The sequence below is a fragment of the Mizuhopecten yessoensis genome, unplaced genomic scaffold (assembly GCF_002113885.1).
Source record: "Mizuhopecten yessoensis strain PY_sf001 unplaced genomic scaffold, ASM211388v2 scaffold716101, whole genome shotgun sequence".
Lineage (NCBI taxonomy): Eukaryota > Metazoa > Mollusca > Bivalvia > Pectinida > Pectinidae > Mizuhopecten > Mizuhopecten yessoensis.
This window is the reverse complement of record NW_018479948.1, coordinates 33,867-52,384: the sequence shown is the minus strand read 5'-3', so window position 1 is coordinate 52,384 and position 18,518 is coordinate 33,867. Positions and strand designations below refer to the sequence as shown.

Sequence of the window (18,518 nt, the reverse complement as noted above, 5' to 3'; positions counted from 1 at the left end):
TCGTCACATTTGTTTTGTTTTCATCTGGGACATAGTATGACCATTCTTTTTATTCATTATATGATGGTATAAACAGGATTGAACTTTTGCATCAGCTTTGACAATCCAAACATAATTGACATTATGCAGTGATGATTTGTTGATTCTGTAACGGACCATTTGTCACTGGTGTGTGACAGTAGTGATTGTCCTGACTCGCCCTGTCTCGGTTGCCAGTATATCTGTGTAGCGTATGTAACTATGATTACCTGGTATCAACCCTTATGAAACAGATATTGTTTACATTAACCAGGTTGATATTGACTTACTCAAAAAGTGCGTAGCACTTAATGATGACACTAGATGGAAAGTTCAGTATCTAGAACCATTGTTGCAGTATCTAGAACCGTTTTTTATGTAGATAATCGTGTATGATAAGCTGACTTTCTTAATCGTTTTGGAAATTGAAAAAAAAAACTTTCATTATTTTAGTTACAACAAATTCAACTGATTAAACCTTTGCTTAAGGTCAACTTGTTGTAAAACTTGCATTCTTTAAACAACCAAAGTTTTTAAAACACTAGGGGAGTACTAGGAAAGAAGGAATGCAGTGTCCATGTGCAGTTTGATTTGAAATCTATTAAAGTTGATTAACAGATTTAATGAACTAGTCATATATATTAGACCTGGTAGTTGCAGGGTATAATACATGGCATTCATTCTCTTTTGGATGCGATGAATCCGTATTCCTTCAAATATCATTAAAATCTTCAATAGGTTTTGAAAATGATCATTGTACATGCTTCACCTACCTCGTAGGACGCTAAACAAAAATAACCAAACCTCGTTAGACCTACATGTATTTAAATTGTTAGCCTAACCACCCTGAAATAAACCGTGGACGTGAGAAGGCTACTACTTGTTATGGTTTTGTATCGCTCTACTACAATAACATGTGGGTTCTAACAAGGTTTGTGAAGCAGCATCATTGATGATATGTAGAACCAGTACAATGATATTTTTGGGACTTTGTACTATTTAAAAAAAAACATCGCGCGTCCACGCTACATCGACCCAATAAACCTCCGGCGTTAGCATTATTATATATCTCATCCAAAATTTTGCTAAACATAGTTTTGGAAAGGGTGTTCATATATAGGCATAGCCTGATCTAATTCACATATCCAAAGTCAATCAAATCTGTTGAAAAAACTCTCGAAATTGTCAGCGTCCGTTTGACCACAACTGTAATACTGTTAATGTTCGTCTTTAAACAAATGACTCTACATAATTTATTTTATTAGAGAAAAAACGAAGAAGAGATTACCTTCGTGTCAATAAAACACCCTAATTCAAACAAAAAATCAAACTCAAAATCGATTATTAAACTACGGCAGAACATGAACAAATGAATGAAGAACTGTACCGCGTGCTTCGGAATGTTATCTTCTGCTCCATTGACAACACCTGTCGTGTAAATTTAGGTCAATGACCACGAAATAAAAAAGCACACTAATAAACACAATCAAGGAGAAAGACCGTCATAACTACACAAAGGACAACATGATTTCCGATGAGATAATGACGGAGACCACTTGTCCATGGCCTTCATTAACCGGCATCTTCGAAAATCCTGTGTTATTAGTTTGACCATCCGCAGTGGACACCTATCACGGAAATCATGACATTCGGAGGAAGTTCTTGGATGCCAAATCAACTACGGCATGTTAACACCGTAGGGTAGGGGACGGTTGGAATGTCAGAATTGTCACGCTTCTGTACATATCATCTCCATAATATATCCCAAGCGAGATTTCCATTTAAGATGAGCTACATGACACAATCTTGATAATATGCCTCCTTTGAAACTTGTCACGATAATATTTATTTACTTTCATATTTTTTTTATATTCCAAAGCGGGTGCGACACTGCTAAAGTTGTTTCGAATTCTTTTGCTATCAGTAGGAAGAAGACCGCAAATTCAAAATGTAAAGGAACATTTTAACCCACCCGCTTCATTTTATTGTTTTTCTTTATTTCCTTTAAATAAGTTGTTATTGAAGAGAGCATTTATGGCAGAATATTCACTGGTTACGGGTAAGATTGTATTATGGATGTGCTACTTAGTATTCAATACATGAATACATTATAAAAATGTTCATATTGATATATGGCTTCTAATTCATATAAACATAGTTCATAATATCCTCAGTACAGTGACTATTAAAACAACAAGTCAAACATCGTTTTATGAGCGACTCCCAAATGGCTGATAAACCTAACCACTACATAAGCCGCAGCCACCTCGCAAGCCTCTCTATTGACTGTCAATATGGAATAGAATACATTTCATCACGTTAGTACACTGGGGCGGGGATCGATCGCCATTACCTGTGGATGATCAGTGAGCACCCAGAGCAGTTCCCGATGGAAATATGGCAGAGAAATTTAAAAGGCATCGCCATTTTTCGATATGAAAATGTTATACGTTCTCACCTGACCATTGTGGGATCATTTTCAGTATTGATTGTCGGATTCATTATGACAGTACTTTGCATACTTATTATAATGACATACAAAGTCACTATAGTTCTAGGTTATTGAACGTGTGTGTGTTTTATCCTTAGTCATTATGATTTAACAGACCGCTTCTCTCCTATAAGATTTTCCAGATTATCAAACATCTGACGGGCAGGCTTCCGGGGAGTAATATTGAAAATTATCTTCAAATGAATTTTGTAATTTAACGAAACAAATGTAATTAATGAATCATGGCAGATCGTCAGGAATATGGAATTTAAGAGTTACTTTATATAATTCAATGTGAGATTTGGCGACAAAACATTTGAAGTACGACCATGTGGTAATAATTTAGATCTAGAGATGTCAACGTGGTGGACGGGTTGCTATGGTTAGTGCACATCATGTATCCGGTTGTCATATAGGAGTTCTGTTGGATCAATATTGTGCATATTAATGAATATATCTGAAACGCCGGGTATAGCGTTTGGTAAATGACCGACTTCAATTATTCATTAGGTGATATTGTGTAATGATCGACGTTGTAACTTGTATTCTGAGTGGAATGGTTACGCGTACATTTTCATACCTCTAAAACCGTCGTGAAACAAGCAACATTCTCCATTATGGAGGTTATGAAAATTAATCTACGAGGGACAGTGTTCATAACATCACACAAGAAACTACAAAGTTATCCAGATACAACGTTAGCATCCTTAACCCATCTTTCCGAAAATTACAACACGGAAAAGGACGAGTATTTTTTCGACAGAAACCCTTCTGGTTTTCACAATGTCCTTGATTTCTATTCGACCGGAAAATTACACATGTCTTATACGACCTGTGCTGAAAGCTTTAGAGAGGAGCTGGCCTTTTGGGGGATCCCTCTGAAGTCTGTTAATAAATGTTGTTGGAAGACGCTCTACCAGCTCGACGAGGATATGGACGTCCTTGAGAAGATCTTGGTTCGACTCCGATGCGGTCGTGAAGAGTCTCACCCCGATAACAGTAGTAGTACAACTCAGCTCCATCGACTCCGAGTTAGAATCTGGAGGCTGCTTACAGACTTCCAGTCATCAAAAATGGCAAAGGTAAGTCGAATAGCCAACCTTCCGACCGACAGGACTTCAAATTTGGTAGTTTATGCCAAACTTAGGATAATTACTTTTAACACAGTTTTTGTTAATTCATTCATAAGTGCGATCGATTTACAATAATAAAGATTAAATTAACTGGGAAACTGAATAATGCGAACAGCAGTGCATATCGTTAGTACTGGTATATGTGAAGTAATGTTCAGAAGAGAGTTGGGAACAATCAAGTAAAGGGAAGTATACAATTATATTTTGGAGTGACGTCTATGTGTTCACGACCCTAAGCCTGTTACTATACAAATGTTTAGTGACAAGTACTCTTCACGCCTTTTTAGGCTGCTTATTTTAGTTTTCTCTTGTCAAACTGACAGAGACCATTTTAATTTTACTCAAGGCTTGTATAACATTGGGAGCTAAAAAGTAAGAGATATCAATAACATTGGTTAGATATCAATAGTTAGATGTCACAAGTTAGGATAATAGTTACAAAAAAATAGTTAAATGTCAATAGTTAAAAGTTTAAATGTAAATGATAGGATGTCAGGAGTGAGGTATCAACATCACTGAGCCTCGTTTATCAGCCATAACTTTACACTGGGGGTTGAAATTAGACGCAATTTCGAAATAGCAAATACGGTAATGGAACGCCAACATAGATTGGCGTGATTTCTGTGGGATGGTTAAATATTATAATAAAAGTCACTGAACCATACCATTATTTTTGTATACATTGATTAATAAAGGCTATATTCACAGTGATTGTTCAAAGCTAGGTACACCTAAATTTTAAATCAGGGTACTTAACAAAACTAATAACAATCTATTTCTTTATATTGTTTTGTTTACATTATCGGTAGGTTAACGTAAATGATATACTGTGTGCGTCTCCATCTGCCACAAATACATTACCATATAACAAAAGCTGGAACGAGTCAAAACGAGATGTCATAATGTGTACAGAAAGCAGGACAGTAGAAGCTGTCATAATAATTTGATTATTCCAATTAAACGACGTAGTCACCATAACTTAAGCCATGCTAAATTGCAGTATGACCCTAGTATATTGCCGTAAACCTATTCCGTCTTTGCGTATTGCAGAATTACCTTCTCTTTGGAGCAGGTATTGATTGTTACGTCCTTGGTTTGTGTGAGAAAATTACGTCGTTTTCTCAAAAAATGATGACGTTACTCTCACAAACAAATGACGTAACAATCAATACCTGTTCACAAGAGCAGATAACTCTGCAATACGAAAAGACGGAATAGAGCTTATAGCTTATAGATATATGTGTTCGACAGGTTCACGTTGAAATTAGACAGCAATATAAATGAATAAAATAACCAATTACTGTTCTGACCTTTCCTTCGGTTATCTCAGTCAACGTTAAGAAGACATATTGACAATTTGTTTACATAAATGTCTCAGTCCACGTTAAGAAGACATATTGACAATTTGTTTACATAAATATCTCAGTCAATGTTAAGAAGACATATTGACAATTTGTTTACATAAGTATCTCGGTCAACGTTAAAAAGACATATTGACAATTTGTTTACATAAAGAGGGTCTCAGTAACCAAGCCGGCTCACCGTTCAACCACGTCTACGATGTTTCACGGCATTACAGTAGTTAATAAGACATCTTCTTATTTTGATAAAATTTATTTTGGTAAAGTAATATATATAATAATAATAATAATAATAATAATAATAATTCGGGGTTCTTAGATACCGCTTTATCACAACCTAGTTCGTAGGTCGTCTCAAAGCGGTTCACAAATTATTATCCGTAGTTATAGGGCCTTTGCAACCAGACAATATCTTTCTCAACTCCCGGGGAGCATACAGCCGGAGCTGCAATTTCGGCGCTAACAGATAGCATTCAATAATTCTAGCACTGCCCAACCACGTACTCATTTACAGCTGAGTAGACTGGAACAAGCAGAGTAAAATATCCTGCTCAAAAATACAACACGTACAGTGCCGTGCCGTGACTCGAACCCGCAACCCTTCGGTCACGCGACCGGCGTCATACCACTAGACTACCGTGCCTCCTTAGTATATATATGGGAATCTAACACAGCAATGGTCAGAAGTTAACAGTTAGGTGAACTGCAAATAGTCAGGTGTTCAACGTGTAAATGTCATTAGTCCATGTGTTAACTATCTTACTGACAATAGTCATGTGGCAATAGCTAGGTGTGAACAGTGTACATGTCATTAGTCCAAGCGTCATTACTCCATGTGTTAACGTTCTTACTGACAATAGTCATGTGGCAATAGCTAGGTGTGAACAGTGTACATGTCATTAGTCCAGGTGTCATTAGTCCAGATGTTAACATTCTTACTGACAATAGTCATGTGGCAATAGCTAGGTGTGAACAGTGTACATGTCATTAGTCCAGGTGTCATTAGTCCATATGTTAACATTCTTACTGACAATAGTCATGTGGCAATAGCTAGGTGTGAACAGTGTACATGTCATTAGTCCAGGTGTCATTAGTCCATGTGTTAACGTTTTTACTGACAATAGTCATGTGGCAATAGCTAGGTATGAACAGTGTACATGTCATTAGTCCAGGTGTCATTAGTCCATGTGTTAACGTTTTTACTGACAATAGTCATGTGGCAATAGCTAGGTATGAACAGTGTACATGTCATTAGTCCAGGTGTCATTAGTCCATGTGTTAACGTTTTTACTGACAATAGTCATGTGGCAATAGCTAGGTATGAACAGTGTACATGTCATTAGTCCAGGTGTCATTAGTCCATGTGTTAACGTTTTTACTGACAATAGTCATGTGGCAATAGCTAGGTATGAACAGTGTACATGTCATTAGTCCAGGTGTCATTAGTCCATGTGTTAACGTTTTTACTGACAATAGTCATGTGGCAATAGCTAGGTATGAACAGTGTACATGTCATTAGTCCAGGTGTCATTAGTCCATGTGTTAACGTTTTTACTGACAATAGTCATGTGGCAATAGCTAGGTATGAACAGTGTACATGTCATTAGTCCAGGTGTCATTAGTCCATGTGTTAACGTTTTTACTGACAATAGTCATGTGGCAATAGCTAGGTATGAACAGTGTACATGTCATTAGTCCAGGTGTCATTAGTCCATGTGTTAACGTTTTTACTGACAATAGTCATGTGGCAATAGCTAGGTATGAACAGTGTACATGTCATTAGTCCAGGTGTCATTAGTCCATGTGTTAACGTTTTTACTGACAATAGTCATGTGGCAATAGCTAGGTATGAACAGTGTACATGTCATTAGTCCAGGTGTCATTAGTCCATGTGTTAACGTTTTTACTGACAATAGTCATGTGGCAATAGCTAGGTATGAACAGTGTACATGTCATTAGTCCAGGTGTCATTAGTCCATGTGTTAACGTTTTTACTGACAATAGTCATGTGGCAATAGCTAGGTATGAACAGTGTACATGTCATTAGTCCAGGTGTCATTAGTCCATGTGTTAACGTTTTTACTGACAATAGTCATGTGGCAATAGCTAGGTATGAACAGTGTACATGTCATTAGTCCAGGTGTCATTAGTCCATGTGTTAACGTTTTTACTGACAATAGTCATGTGGCAATAGCTAGGTATGAACAGTGTACATGTCATTAGTCCAGGTGTCATTAGTCCATGTGTTAACGTTTTTACTGACAATAGTCATGTGGCAATAGCTAGGTATGAACAGTGTACATGTCATTAGTCCAGGTGTCATTAGTCCATGTGTTAACGTTTTTACTGACAATAGTCATGTGGCAATAGCTAGGTATGAACAGTGTACATGTCATTAGTCCAGGTGTCATTAGTCCATGTGTTAACGTTTTTACTGACAATAGTCATGTGGCAATAGCTAGGTATGAACAGTGTACATGTCATTAGTCCAGGTGTCATTAGTCCATGTGTTAACGTTTTTACTGACAATAGTCATGTGGCAATAGCTAGGTATGAACAGTGTACATGTCATTAGTCCAGGTGTCATTAGTCCATGTGTTAACGTTTTTACTGACAATAGTCATGTGGCAATAGCTAGGTATGAACAGTGTACATGTCATTAGTCCAGGTGTCATTAGTCCATGTGTTAACGTTTTTACTGACAATAGTCATGTGGCAATAGCTAGGTATGAACAGTGTACATGTCATTAGTCCAGGTGTCATTAGTCCATGTGTTAACGTTTTTACTGACAATAGTCATGTGGCAATAGCTAGGTATGAACAGTGTACATGTCATTAGTCCAGGTGTCATTAGTCCATGTGTTAACGTTTTTACTGACAATAGTCATGTGGCAATAGCTAGGTATGAACAGTGTACATGTCATTAGTCCAGGTGTCATTAGTCCATGTGTTAACGTTTTTACTGACAATAGTCATGTGGCAATAGCTAGGTATGAACAGTGTACATGTCATTAGTCCAGGTGTCATTAGTCCATGTGTTAACGTTTTTACTGACAATAGTCATGTGGCAATAGCTAGGTATGAACAGTGTACATGTCATTAGTCCAGGTGTCATTAGTCCATGTGTTAACGTTTTTACTGACAATAGTCATGTGGCAATAGCTAGGTATGAACAGTGTACATGTCATTAGTCCAGGTGTCATTAGTCCATGTGTTAACGTTTTTACTGACAATAGTCATGTGGCAATAGCTAGGTATGAACAGTGTACATGTCATTAGTCCAGGTGTCATTAGTCCATGTGTTAACGTTTTTACTGACAATAGTCATGTGGCAATAGCTAGGTATGAACAGTGTACATGTCATTAGTCCAGGTGTCATTAGTCCATGTGTTAACGTTTTTACTGACAATAGTCATGTGGCAATAGCTAGGTATGAACAGTGTACATGTCATTAGTCCAGGTGTCATTAGTCCATGTGTTAACGTTTTTACTGACAATAGTCATGTGGCAATAGCTAGGTATGAACAGTGTACATGTCATTAGTCCAGGTGTCATTAGTCCATGTGTTAACGTTTTTACTGACAATAGTCATGTGGCAATAGCTAGGTATGAACAGTGTACATGTCATTAGTCCAGGTGTCATTAGTCCATGTGTTAACGTTTTTACTGACAATAGTCATGTGGCAATAGCTAGGTATGAACAGTGTACATGTCATTAGTCCAGGTGTCATTAGTCCATGTGTTAACGTTTTTACTGACAATAGTCATGTGGCAATAGCTAGGTATGAACAGTGTACATGTCATTAGTCCAGGTGTCATTAGTCCATGTGTTAACGTTTTTACTGACAATAGTCATGTGGCAATAGCTAGGTATGAACAGTGTACATGTCATTAGTCCAGGTGTCATTAGTCCATGTGTTAACGTTTTTACTGACAATAGTCATGTGGCAATAGCTAGGTATGAACAGTGTACATGTCATTAGTCCAGGTGTCATTAGTCCATGTGTTAACGTTTTTACTGACAATAGTCATGTGGCAATAGCTAGGTATGAACAGTGTACATGTCATTAGTCCAGGTGTCATTAGTCCATGTGTTAACGTTTTTACTGACAATAGTCATGTGGCAATAGCTAGGTATGAACAGTGTACATGTCATTAGTCCAGGTGTCATTAGTCCATGTGTTAACGTTTTTACTGACAATAGTCATGTGGCAATAGCTAGGTATGAACAGTGTACATGTCATTAGTCCAGGTGTCATTAGTCCATGTGTTAACGTTTTTACTGACAATAGTCATGTGGCAATAGCTAGGTATGAACAGTGTACATGTCATTAGTCCAGGTGTCATTAGTCCATGTGTTAACGTTTTTACTGACAATAGTCATGTGGCAATAGCTAGGTATGAACAGTGTACATGTCATTAGTCCAGGTGTCATTAGTCCATGTGTTAACGTTTTTACTGACAATAGTCATGTGGCAATAGCTAGGTATGAACAGTGTACATGTCATTAGTCCAGGTGTCATTAGTCCATGTGTTAACGTTTTTACTGACAATAGTCATGTGGCAATAGCTAGATGTGAACAGTGTACATGTCATTAGTCCTGGTGTCATTAGTCCATGTGTTAACGTTCTTACTGACAATAGTCATGTGGCAATAGCTAGGTGTGAACAGTGTACATGTCATTAGTCCAGGTGTTAACGTTTTTACTGACAATAGTCATGTGGCAATAGCTAGGTGTGAACAGTGTACATGACATTAGTCCAGTTGTCATTAGTCCATGTGTTAACGTTCTTACTGACAATAGTTATGTGTCAATAGCTAGGTATGAACAGTGTGCATGTCATTAGTCCAGTTGTCATTAGTCCATGTGTTAACCTTCTTACTGACAATAGTCATGTGGCAATAGCTAGGTGTGAACAGTGTTTAATTTCATTAGTAAAAAGGGCTAATGCTGAAATGGAATATAATTGGGTTTCCACATATATATGCCTAGTGTTAAATTATTACATAGGTACGTACTTTCACTATTCACACATTGTAGTAAAATACATACAGCAAAGGTACATTATACAAATAGACATAACTACTGTGCTTACAATGGAGGTAGCCATCAGGAAAACTTCAGGACGGAGAAAGGGAAACAAACTGCAGTTATTGTTCAAGATAGATGAATAATAATATCAATTCAAGCCTTACTGAATGAGAATTATCCAATGGAATTCTCATAACAAAACAACCAAGCTAAGTAGAAGAAAGCGTTGATAATGTTAAAATGTCATTGTTTTTGGCAAAATACATACGTTTAAACTAAAACCTTTTTTAAAAACTGTCAAAAAAGCCAAAGGGCGAAATATTAGCAGAAATAAAACCCAGTTTAGAGCATAGGAACAGATGTGTTTTTGTTGCATAATAACGTTTCCGTGTCGCTACTATAATGGCAGTGTTTGCCTTGCAGGTTTTGCACTTCCTGTTGGCACTCGTGATGAGTATATCCATACTGACATACTCCCTCCAAACGCTCAAGCAGTTCCGAGTTGACAGACATGACGATAACAAGCTGGACAGTAACACAAGTTCCGCAAAAATTCGTCTTATTTGGAACACATCGCCACATCCATCACTGGTCGCGTTGGATGTCATTTCCAACGGAATTTTGACACTAGAATTCGCACTGCGCATCTGCACGTGTCCTAGCTTGAAGACATTTTGGAGAAGTCTGCTGAACATCATAGACCTGTTGTCCTGTGTAGGTATATGGTTGAACCTGTCATTTGAGCGAGTCCATGACTCTTTACAGTTCGGCCCATTGTGGATCATCTCGTGCGTGTTCGGTTTTCTATACTCGTTCCGGATCTTACGCGTCCTGCGATTGGTCCGTCATAACTGTGGAATGCAGATTCTCTATCTGAGTATAAAATCTAGCTCAAGGGAACTTTGTCTGCTTGCTTGCGCTTTTGGATGTTTTGTAATCATATTCGCAGGATTTATATACGTTGCCGAATTACAAGCGAATACATTTTCCGACCTGTTTGTTTCCATGTGGTGGTCAGTTATCACCATGACGACAGTGGGGTATGGTGACCATGTTCCCTCTACTGACACCGGATATGTCGTCGGAACTTTGTGTACATTGGTTGGGATTTTATTAATTGCACTTCCAGTTGCTATTACATCGTCAAACTTTCACGACTTTTATAAATTCAACAAATATCGACACCGACATTTACTTTTATCAGAAAAGCGAACGGGACTGTGTTCCAAACCAAATATCTGCTGCAGCGTAAAAGTCAAACCAATAGATATCGACAGACATGTTGCATTTAAATAAACGGACTCGATCCAGCCTGTGATATACTATGTGGGTAGTGTATTAGGACGCTAAGCCGTTAGCACTTCATGTCGAATTAGCCTTTGTCTAGTTGTCATTCATACTGCCTATTAATGCCGAGCTGAAGTAGATCAATACTGATAACTATCCTTTTTAGAATATTCATATCTCACATGAATACAGACTAAGTTTTCAAAACTTAGTTAGGGTATGTTTGTTTAATGAATTGGACTGCCATATTTCAGAAGGATTATCAGTATTCAGAATTAGTTAGCGTTACTTGACTGGGGCGATCGCTGGCGACGAGATAGCTCAATTGACCAGCTACGCTTACGCCTAGAGTTCGGGATCAACCCCTTGCAGAATTTTGATTTTAATATTTAAAAATATATAGATGGGTGGCTCCGTGTTCGAGTTCCGGTCTGGTCGCTTCATTAGGGTTTTTTTCTTGTCATATTTGGCGTCAAACTAGATATACCCACAGAAGATGTTATAGACTCGTGTGTCTTCAGGACCGACTGAGGGAGCAATGGGCTGGGTCGATCGCAGTCGACGCGGTAGCTCAATTGGTTAGGGCGTCCGTCTATCCTTCGTAAGTCCTGAATTTGAATCCTGGTAGGCCGAAACATATTTCCTTTTCTGTTACTTCATCATTATGACGTCATGACCAGAATGCTACTCGAGCAATGACATTCATGTGTGATATGTATCCCATTCGAATGTATTAGGGTATTATGCCTCCAGACGCGGCCGGAAGTGGAGCGGATTACATAAAGAAGCACCTTAAGAAGCTTAAGGCGGTGTCAACTACGATGAACCGATGAACCAATATAGTGGTAAGGCTATGCAGTTGTAGATATATAAAGATATAAAAAAAAACAGAACATTTACTGTAACAAACAAATATCGTTAACCCAAGGTAAGCAGCAGCCGTGACTGTTACAGAAAATACATATTTTTGCTGATTATGATTATGGAGTTGATACAAAGGTAAAACAAGGACTTCAGAACTATTGTATATATATTTTATGCATTAAAAATATTAAACTCTCTGTACGGGTCTGTTGTTGATGCACATTAATTCGTTTTCTCTGCGCATTAGCTGTTAGACCCATATAAAAAATCTCCACAATACTCAAACCAGATGCTACATGGCATTCTGTAATTTACCATTAAATATAAAAAGCTGATTTTGAAACGGAAAGAGTGCCTTCAAATATAATCAAATAAGTTATCACTGTATTCCGGGGAAACATGATACACGCTACAGCTCATTTAAATGGTATCGCAAAGGCGCGGATAATAGATCATTTTCCATTAAGAAGCAGTAAAAAACAATCGTCATTGTGTCGCAATTGTAGACTGTAGCAAGTTCAATTTTGCTGTCAAACTTGTTATATTCAATAACTAAAGCACTTCAATTTTTGACCTCGAAAAGGGTGAAAAATAACACATAATAATGGGCCAAAAAGGAAGCACAAGGACCCACCATTTTTGGGCTGTTTTAGAAAGAGGAAATATTTTCTATTAATAGCAGAACTTGCTGTATCAAGCGTTAAATGTCTTTTCTGAGATAAATAAATAAGATTAAGAAATTTTACTTTGGTAATTTAAAAGAAAAGATTATTTTGATAAAATCTACAATCATGCATACATATATGATAACACACCTGCAAGATATCGTACGAATATGTTCTGCAAATGGTCAAAACTAAAAAAATCACCTAAAATCACATATTATCTTAAGTTGTTGTCTTTGACCGATTATTGCACAAAAATGAACACACGGACAATTTCTTTTTGCAATTTCTACTACTAGAATGCCATTAACTCCTTTTTCCACAAATGCATATCAGAGAAACATTTAATAAGGAAATGTTTGAACCCTCAGAGGTGTACATCCTTAAAGAAGTTAGAACATGACGATATATCAACGTTGCGTGTTTTTACCTTCAATTAGTCGTGTTGGCTTCGTATACGTGTCATATACACATGGGTATACCTCACTTTAATTACGTGGTATTTGGAGCTTGTACTTATAGTTTTCTCAATAACATTAACTACACGGATATGTCACGATCAAAGGTACATATATGTATGTGGCAATTTAGCATACACAAAACTCTTGAGATCAAATGTCACATTTCAGACAAATCAAAAATATTTTCAACAAAACGTTTCGACAGACGTCAATTTTTTTTATGTATAATTACTTAACTCTCCCTCCATCCGTTCATATTTTGAGAAAAAAAGATTGAGCCTCCGAAATGTATCTATAACGAACGCGGCCTTGTGTCGGTAGGAATTGCGGGTACCTTAAATCATCGTTTTGTCGTTGTTGTAAAAATTCGGATCGAAAGCTTGATTTTCATTTATAGTCAATATAGCTTTTATTTACCATTCCAATCGACCTTCTTTCAATCAGAAACTACAAATGTAAACCGTTCCGCCGTACACTTTTAACAGCCAACAATACTATGCATTCATGAAACCGTTCTGATGCTCAAGCATGGATTATGTGCTCAAAACCTACTTTCTTGTTACTCGCTTAATCATGTCAATCGATCAAAACGTAAAATGTAAAAACTGAAAACAGTAATCGGCTATAAGTCTCTTCAATATTTATCCAAATCTTTGACAAAATAAGATTGTATTATTAATCTATAACCGAAACTAGAAATAAGGCTTGAGCAAAAAATCCATGCTTAAGCATGAGAATGGTTTAATGAATACAGGCCAAGGGATTTTTGTGATAAGCAGCGTTTTTTCAGTTGTCTCGTGAACCTTCTAATTGATACTTTCATACCCGGACTTTACATATTCAATTTGGCTCTAGGTCTATGTCGCTTATAATGAAATTCGATTGTGCCGATAAATATAAAACAAAATTATCGCTCAAAGTCACAAAAAAATCAGCTGTATTCATAAGCACTCCCGCTCCAATACAAACTGATATGACCATCATTTACCCAAAAGGAGAACTGAATCAGGTCAGAAAATAAATACACTAGATGACAAGACGGTGAGAGTAATTAATTATATAAACAGACAAGCCGAACCTGGCAGAGGTGTTGAAATCACTAAAACGTATATAGAAGAAACAAAGTCAAATAATTAATAAGCGATATTGCAAAGGGTGTTTAGAAAATCTCGAAGAAAATAAATTCTGGAGTGACGAAAGCTAAAAATGTCGGATATACTGTAAGACCTTAATTCATGTTATGTACATGACGGAAAACAAACAAGATTGGCGACTAGCAAAAAGTATAAAGTAAACGTATTGGCTGATTCCCTTTGTAGTGTTTTGTAACAGAACCAATCTAGGGGATATCTCAACGTCTGAAACTAAGCACACAACACGCATTCCGAAATGTAACAAAAAATAAAGAAAATAGTTAATTAACTACATACCTTTTAATCACGTGACACGCATGATCTACTTCCTAAACTACTATGAGAAATAGAAAACACGACCAGCCAACACTTGTATCAACTATTCAAGGCATCCTTGAGACTGAGGAGAGATCACAGAAAAACTCAAAAAGGAGACGAAAAGAACTTGTAAAATAATGGACCAGTCACGTTTACCAACATGTTTTGGAAAACTATGGAAAAGTAATGAAAATATATTAATCACAAATCACATTGAATATAATGAACTGCTAAGCGAGGAACCGTTTAGATTCATGAAAGGCACTCATCCATTATACTACAACTATTGAAAAGAAATTCAAGATTGAAAGGAAATTCTGAACCAAAGAGGAACTATTCAGGGGTTTCAGCACAGTACCACACAGGCTTTTAGGGGACATTTGGATTCCATATAGAAAATGGCGACAGTGTGCAAAAATTGAAACAAAAAGGAAAAAAACATCAGCACAATCAAAAAATGAAATCACTGACATTCCTGCACTCCGCAAAGATGGACAACTCACAACAGACACAACAACAAAAGCAAATATCCTAAACCAACCATTTCAAGGTGCCTTCACAACAGAAAAGAACCATGATATGCCTGACAAAGGACCATCATCACACCCAATCATGCCTGAAATACACATCACCAACAATGGTATAGGAAAGTTATTACATAACATTAACCATCATTAAGCAATAGGACCTAATCAGATCTACGGCAAAATACTAAAAGAATTAAAAGACATCACAGCACCCATACATACAAGGATTTTTAGCACATCACTCAACACAGGCACATTACCCAATGACTTGAAACATGCGAATGTAAACAATAAAATGTTTTATTACATTTTTGCCAGTGAAATATCGGATTCTATCAACTTGATAAAACTGATATCTTTCACACTGGGACAAATATCAAAAGTGATTTTTTCACACTGTGACAAATATCAAAAGTGATATTTTCACACTTTGAAAATATCACTTCTTGGTATTGACCAATCATAACGGTATCTTCTATTCGCTGCATTCAAAGGCAACGATTTTTTTGTTCAGATTCAAATGAAGCGACGGTAGAATAAGTGGTTGTTATGGTAAATGTTTGGTACACAAACTTAAGTATTTACATAAATATACAATTAATAACATTTCAAGTTCAAGTTCTTTATTACTTTAAGTCGGTTGACTTATCAGTCATAACATATATACAAAACAATACAGAGACAACATACAATATGATACACACACACATACACACACACACACACACACACACACACACACACATACACAATTCAACTTTTATTTGACAACTTATTGGATAACTATACTTTACAATAAATTACAAATTACGCATATGTATTGTGCAATCAACACTCATTATCACTCCCACATCATTATTGTGCATTCAACAATCATTAACATTTGTATAAGCAATCATACCAGAAAATAGCAGAAACGTCGGAATTGCGTTGAGTATCCTAACCAAAATAGCGCGCAGCCTTGTTGTCAAGCGTGACGTCATTATAATATGGTGCTAATTATTACGCTTCTGATTTCCGCCCTGTTTTTATGCATTACATTTTTAATGTTTTATGCTTTAAAAATGCAATAAATAGAAAATTTAATGGTGTCTTCAGTAATACCAAATATATTTCACGAGTGTGACTAACATTTTGATATTTTTCACCAGTGCGCCATTAAATATCCTCTATGTATTCTGGCAACCTCCAACACGGCTTTTGATCCTCCAGATCTTGTGAAACACAACTCACCTCATTCTTTCGCGACCTTGCACAAAATAGTAACACCAACACACAGAGATCATCATAATGGACTTTGCCAAAGCATTGGACAAAATCCCACGTATACTATGGAATAACAGGGAGGGAACACACTCACATGGATCACAGATTTCTTATCACATCGCACCCAAACAGTAGTACTAGAAGAAAAACAATCAGACAAAATTTCAGTCATATCAGGTATACCTTAAGGAAGGGCTGTTACGGCGTGATTTCTCACCCCGAAACGATTTCTCATATGCTCGAGAAATCGTGCTAAAATTCGCAACGCGATTTCTCCCCCCGACACGATTTCTCCCCCCGACACGGACACGATTTCTCCCCCCGACACGATTTCTCACCCCGACACGATTTCTCACCCGGGGATCATGCTATTTGGCGATTGTGGTATATTTAGGCTTTTTTATAAAGGGACTATTTCCAGCTATGTTGAATTACATAGGAGCCTGCCCCTTCATAAATTTTGTTTCAGAAGTGCTACGAGATTTATGCTGTTGTTTTAACTTTTTTCAATCCCTTATACATCCGATGTTATTACTTTGAATCACTCTTCTAAATATTTAGATGATTAATTAACCTTACTACAGCATGGGGAACGAATAATGCTATATCATTCTGAAAGTATTTTTCTGAAAAATAATCGTATTTTTTGCATCGTATTACTTGGGAAAGGACGTTTACTCTCTTGTAGTGCTGTAATAATATATTTATCATCCAGAATATGAGTTAAATTGAACATTTTGTGAAAATTTTAATGTAAAATATAGGATTTTTCATTCTTATTATTTTTTTATACCAAAAATTATCATAGTATGAAGAAGTGGTGTTACTTCAAATATGTTTGCACAAATTCATAACAAAAATGTGGTGGAAAGTATTCATTTCGCACAACAAAGTATCCAGTGTGCCCAATAAGGTGAGGGCCTAAGACATCTTCCTGGCGTCCACTTAAAAGCAATGCACCTGATTACAGGTCATTGGTTACGAATTCGTTGCAAGCCTACAATAAATCTTTCAGTGCATGTTAAGTCACAAACAATTTCAAATTCCAATTTATTTCATCACTTGGCGTGATTGATAAATATTTTATTAACAATCAATTTCGAGATCAAATGTAATTTTCTTGTCACTTTTTAGAATTTGTTCTTACACATTTATAATTTTTTATACATTTTAACATCAGACTTTCGTTTTTACATTGCTTTTAGGGGATATTTCATACTCAGTTGTTGATATTCATCTCAAAATGAAGAGTAAATGTATTGGTGAAGGTCGCCATCCTATCTTCGCGAAATCTCATAAATGTAAAGGTACATGAAATGTAAAAAAAAGAAAAAAATATAATGACTTGGATAAACTGACTTAAAGAGACTAAAGAGAAATTGAAACAGAAAGTTTTGAAGATGAAACCACTCGTGGTTTTGTTTTCTTAACAATCAAGGACCTGTTTTACGGATCCTGTTCACATTTCTTTCTTCTTCAGTATATAACAAAACTGCACAAAATGCTCTTTAACTGTTTTGGGTTAAGATAAAAACTGATATCTCTGTAATTAAGTTTTTCGCTCTTGGCATTTCTCTGCCTAGTATTCCAAAAACCTTTCAGTCTATAGTACAAGCATTGACTAAATCTATAGTTCCAGTGTTCCAGTGTTCCTTCGTCCTGACCATTTGAGTAGAGAACTATTGATATACTTATGGGAGTGCTAAAGATTGTGACTGCATGTCTCAATTGGATACGGGGACCAATTTATCAAAGATCACCGGACACTGACAGAAAAGACAGAGAACAGGCACATTAACTGAAGATTCATCTCACAGAAACAAACTGTTTTGCTCAGAGGGTAAACAGCCAAATCTCTCCAAATGAGCAGAGTCAGAATTCGTAAAGATTATGTAATATGGGTGAATCAGCACTATCACGACCTCATCTGTTGCCAGATTTGTTCCAGACACAAAAGCCAG

The 18,518-nt window shown here is 36.6% G+C and overlaps 1 protein-coding gene across 1 annotated transcript; it reads left to right on the top strand.

The window, feature by feature from the left end:
* Nucleotides 1-3,018: 3,018 nt before the first annotated feature.
* On the top strand, nt 3,019-12,333 carry LOC110441702 (potassium voltage-gated channel protein Shaw-like). The gene is made up of 2 exons (XM_021484922.1): nt 3,019-3,591; nt 10,460-12,333. The coding sequence occupies exons 1-2, from the start codon at nt 3,127-3,129 to the stop codon at nt 11,330-11,332; spliced, it is 1,338 nt and encodes a 445-aa protein (XP_021340597.1). The 5' UTR covers nt 3,019-3,126; the 3' UTR covers nt 11,333-12,333.
* The last annotated feature ends 6,185 nt before the right edge of the window (nt 12,334-18,518 follow it).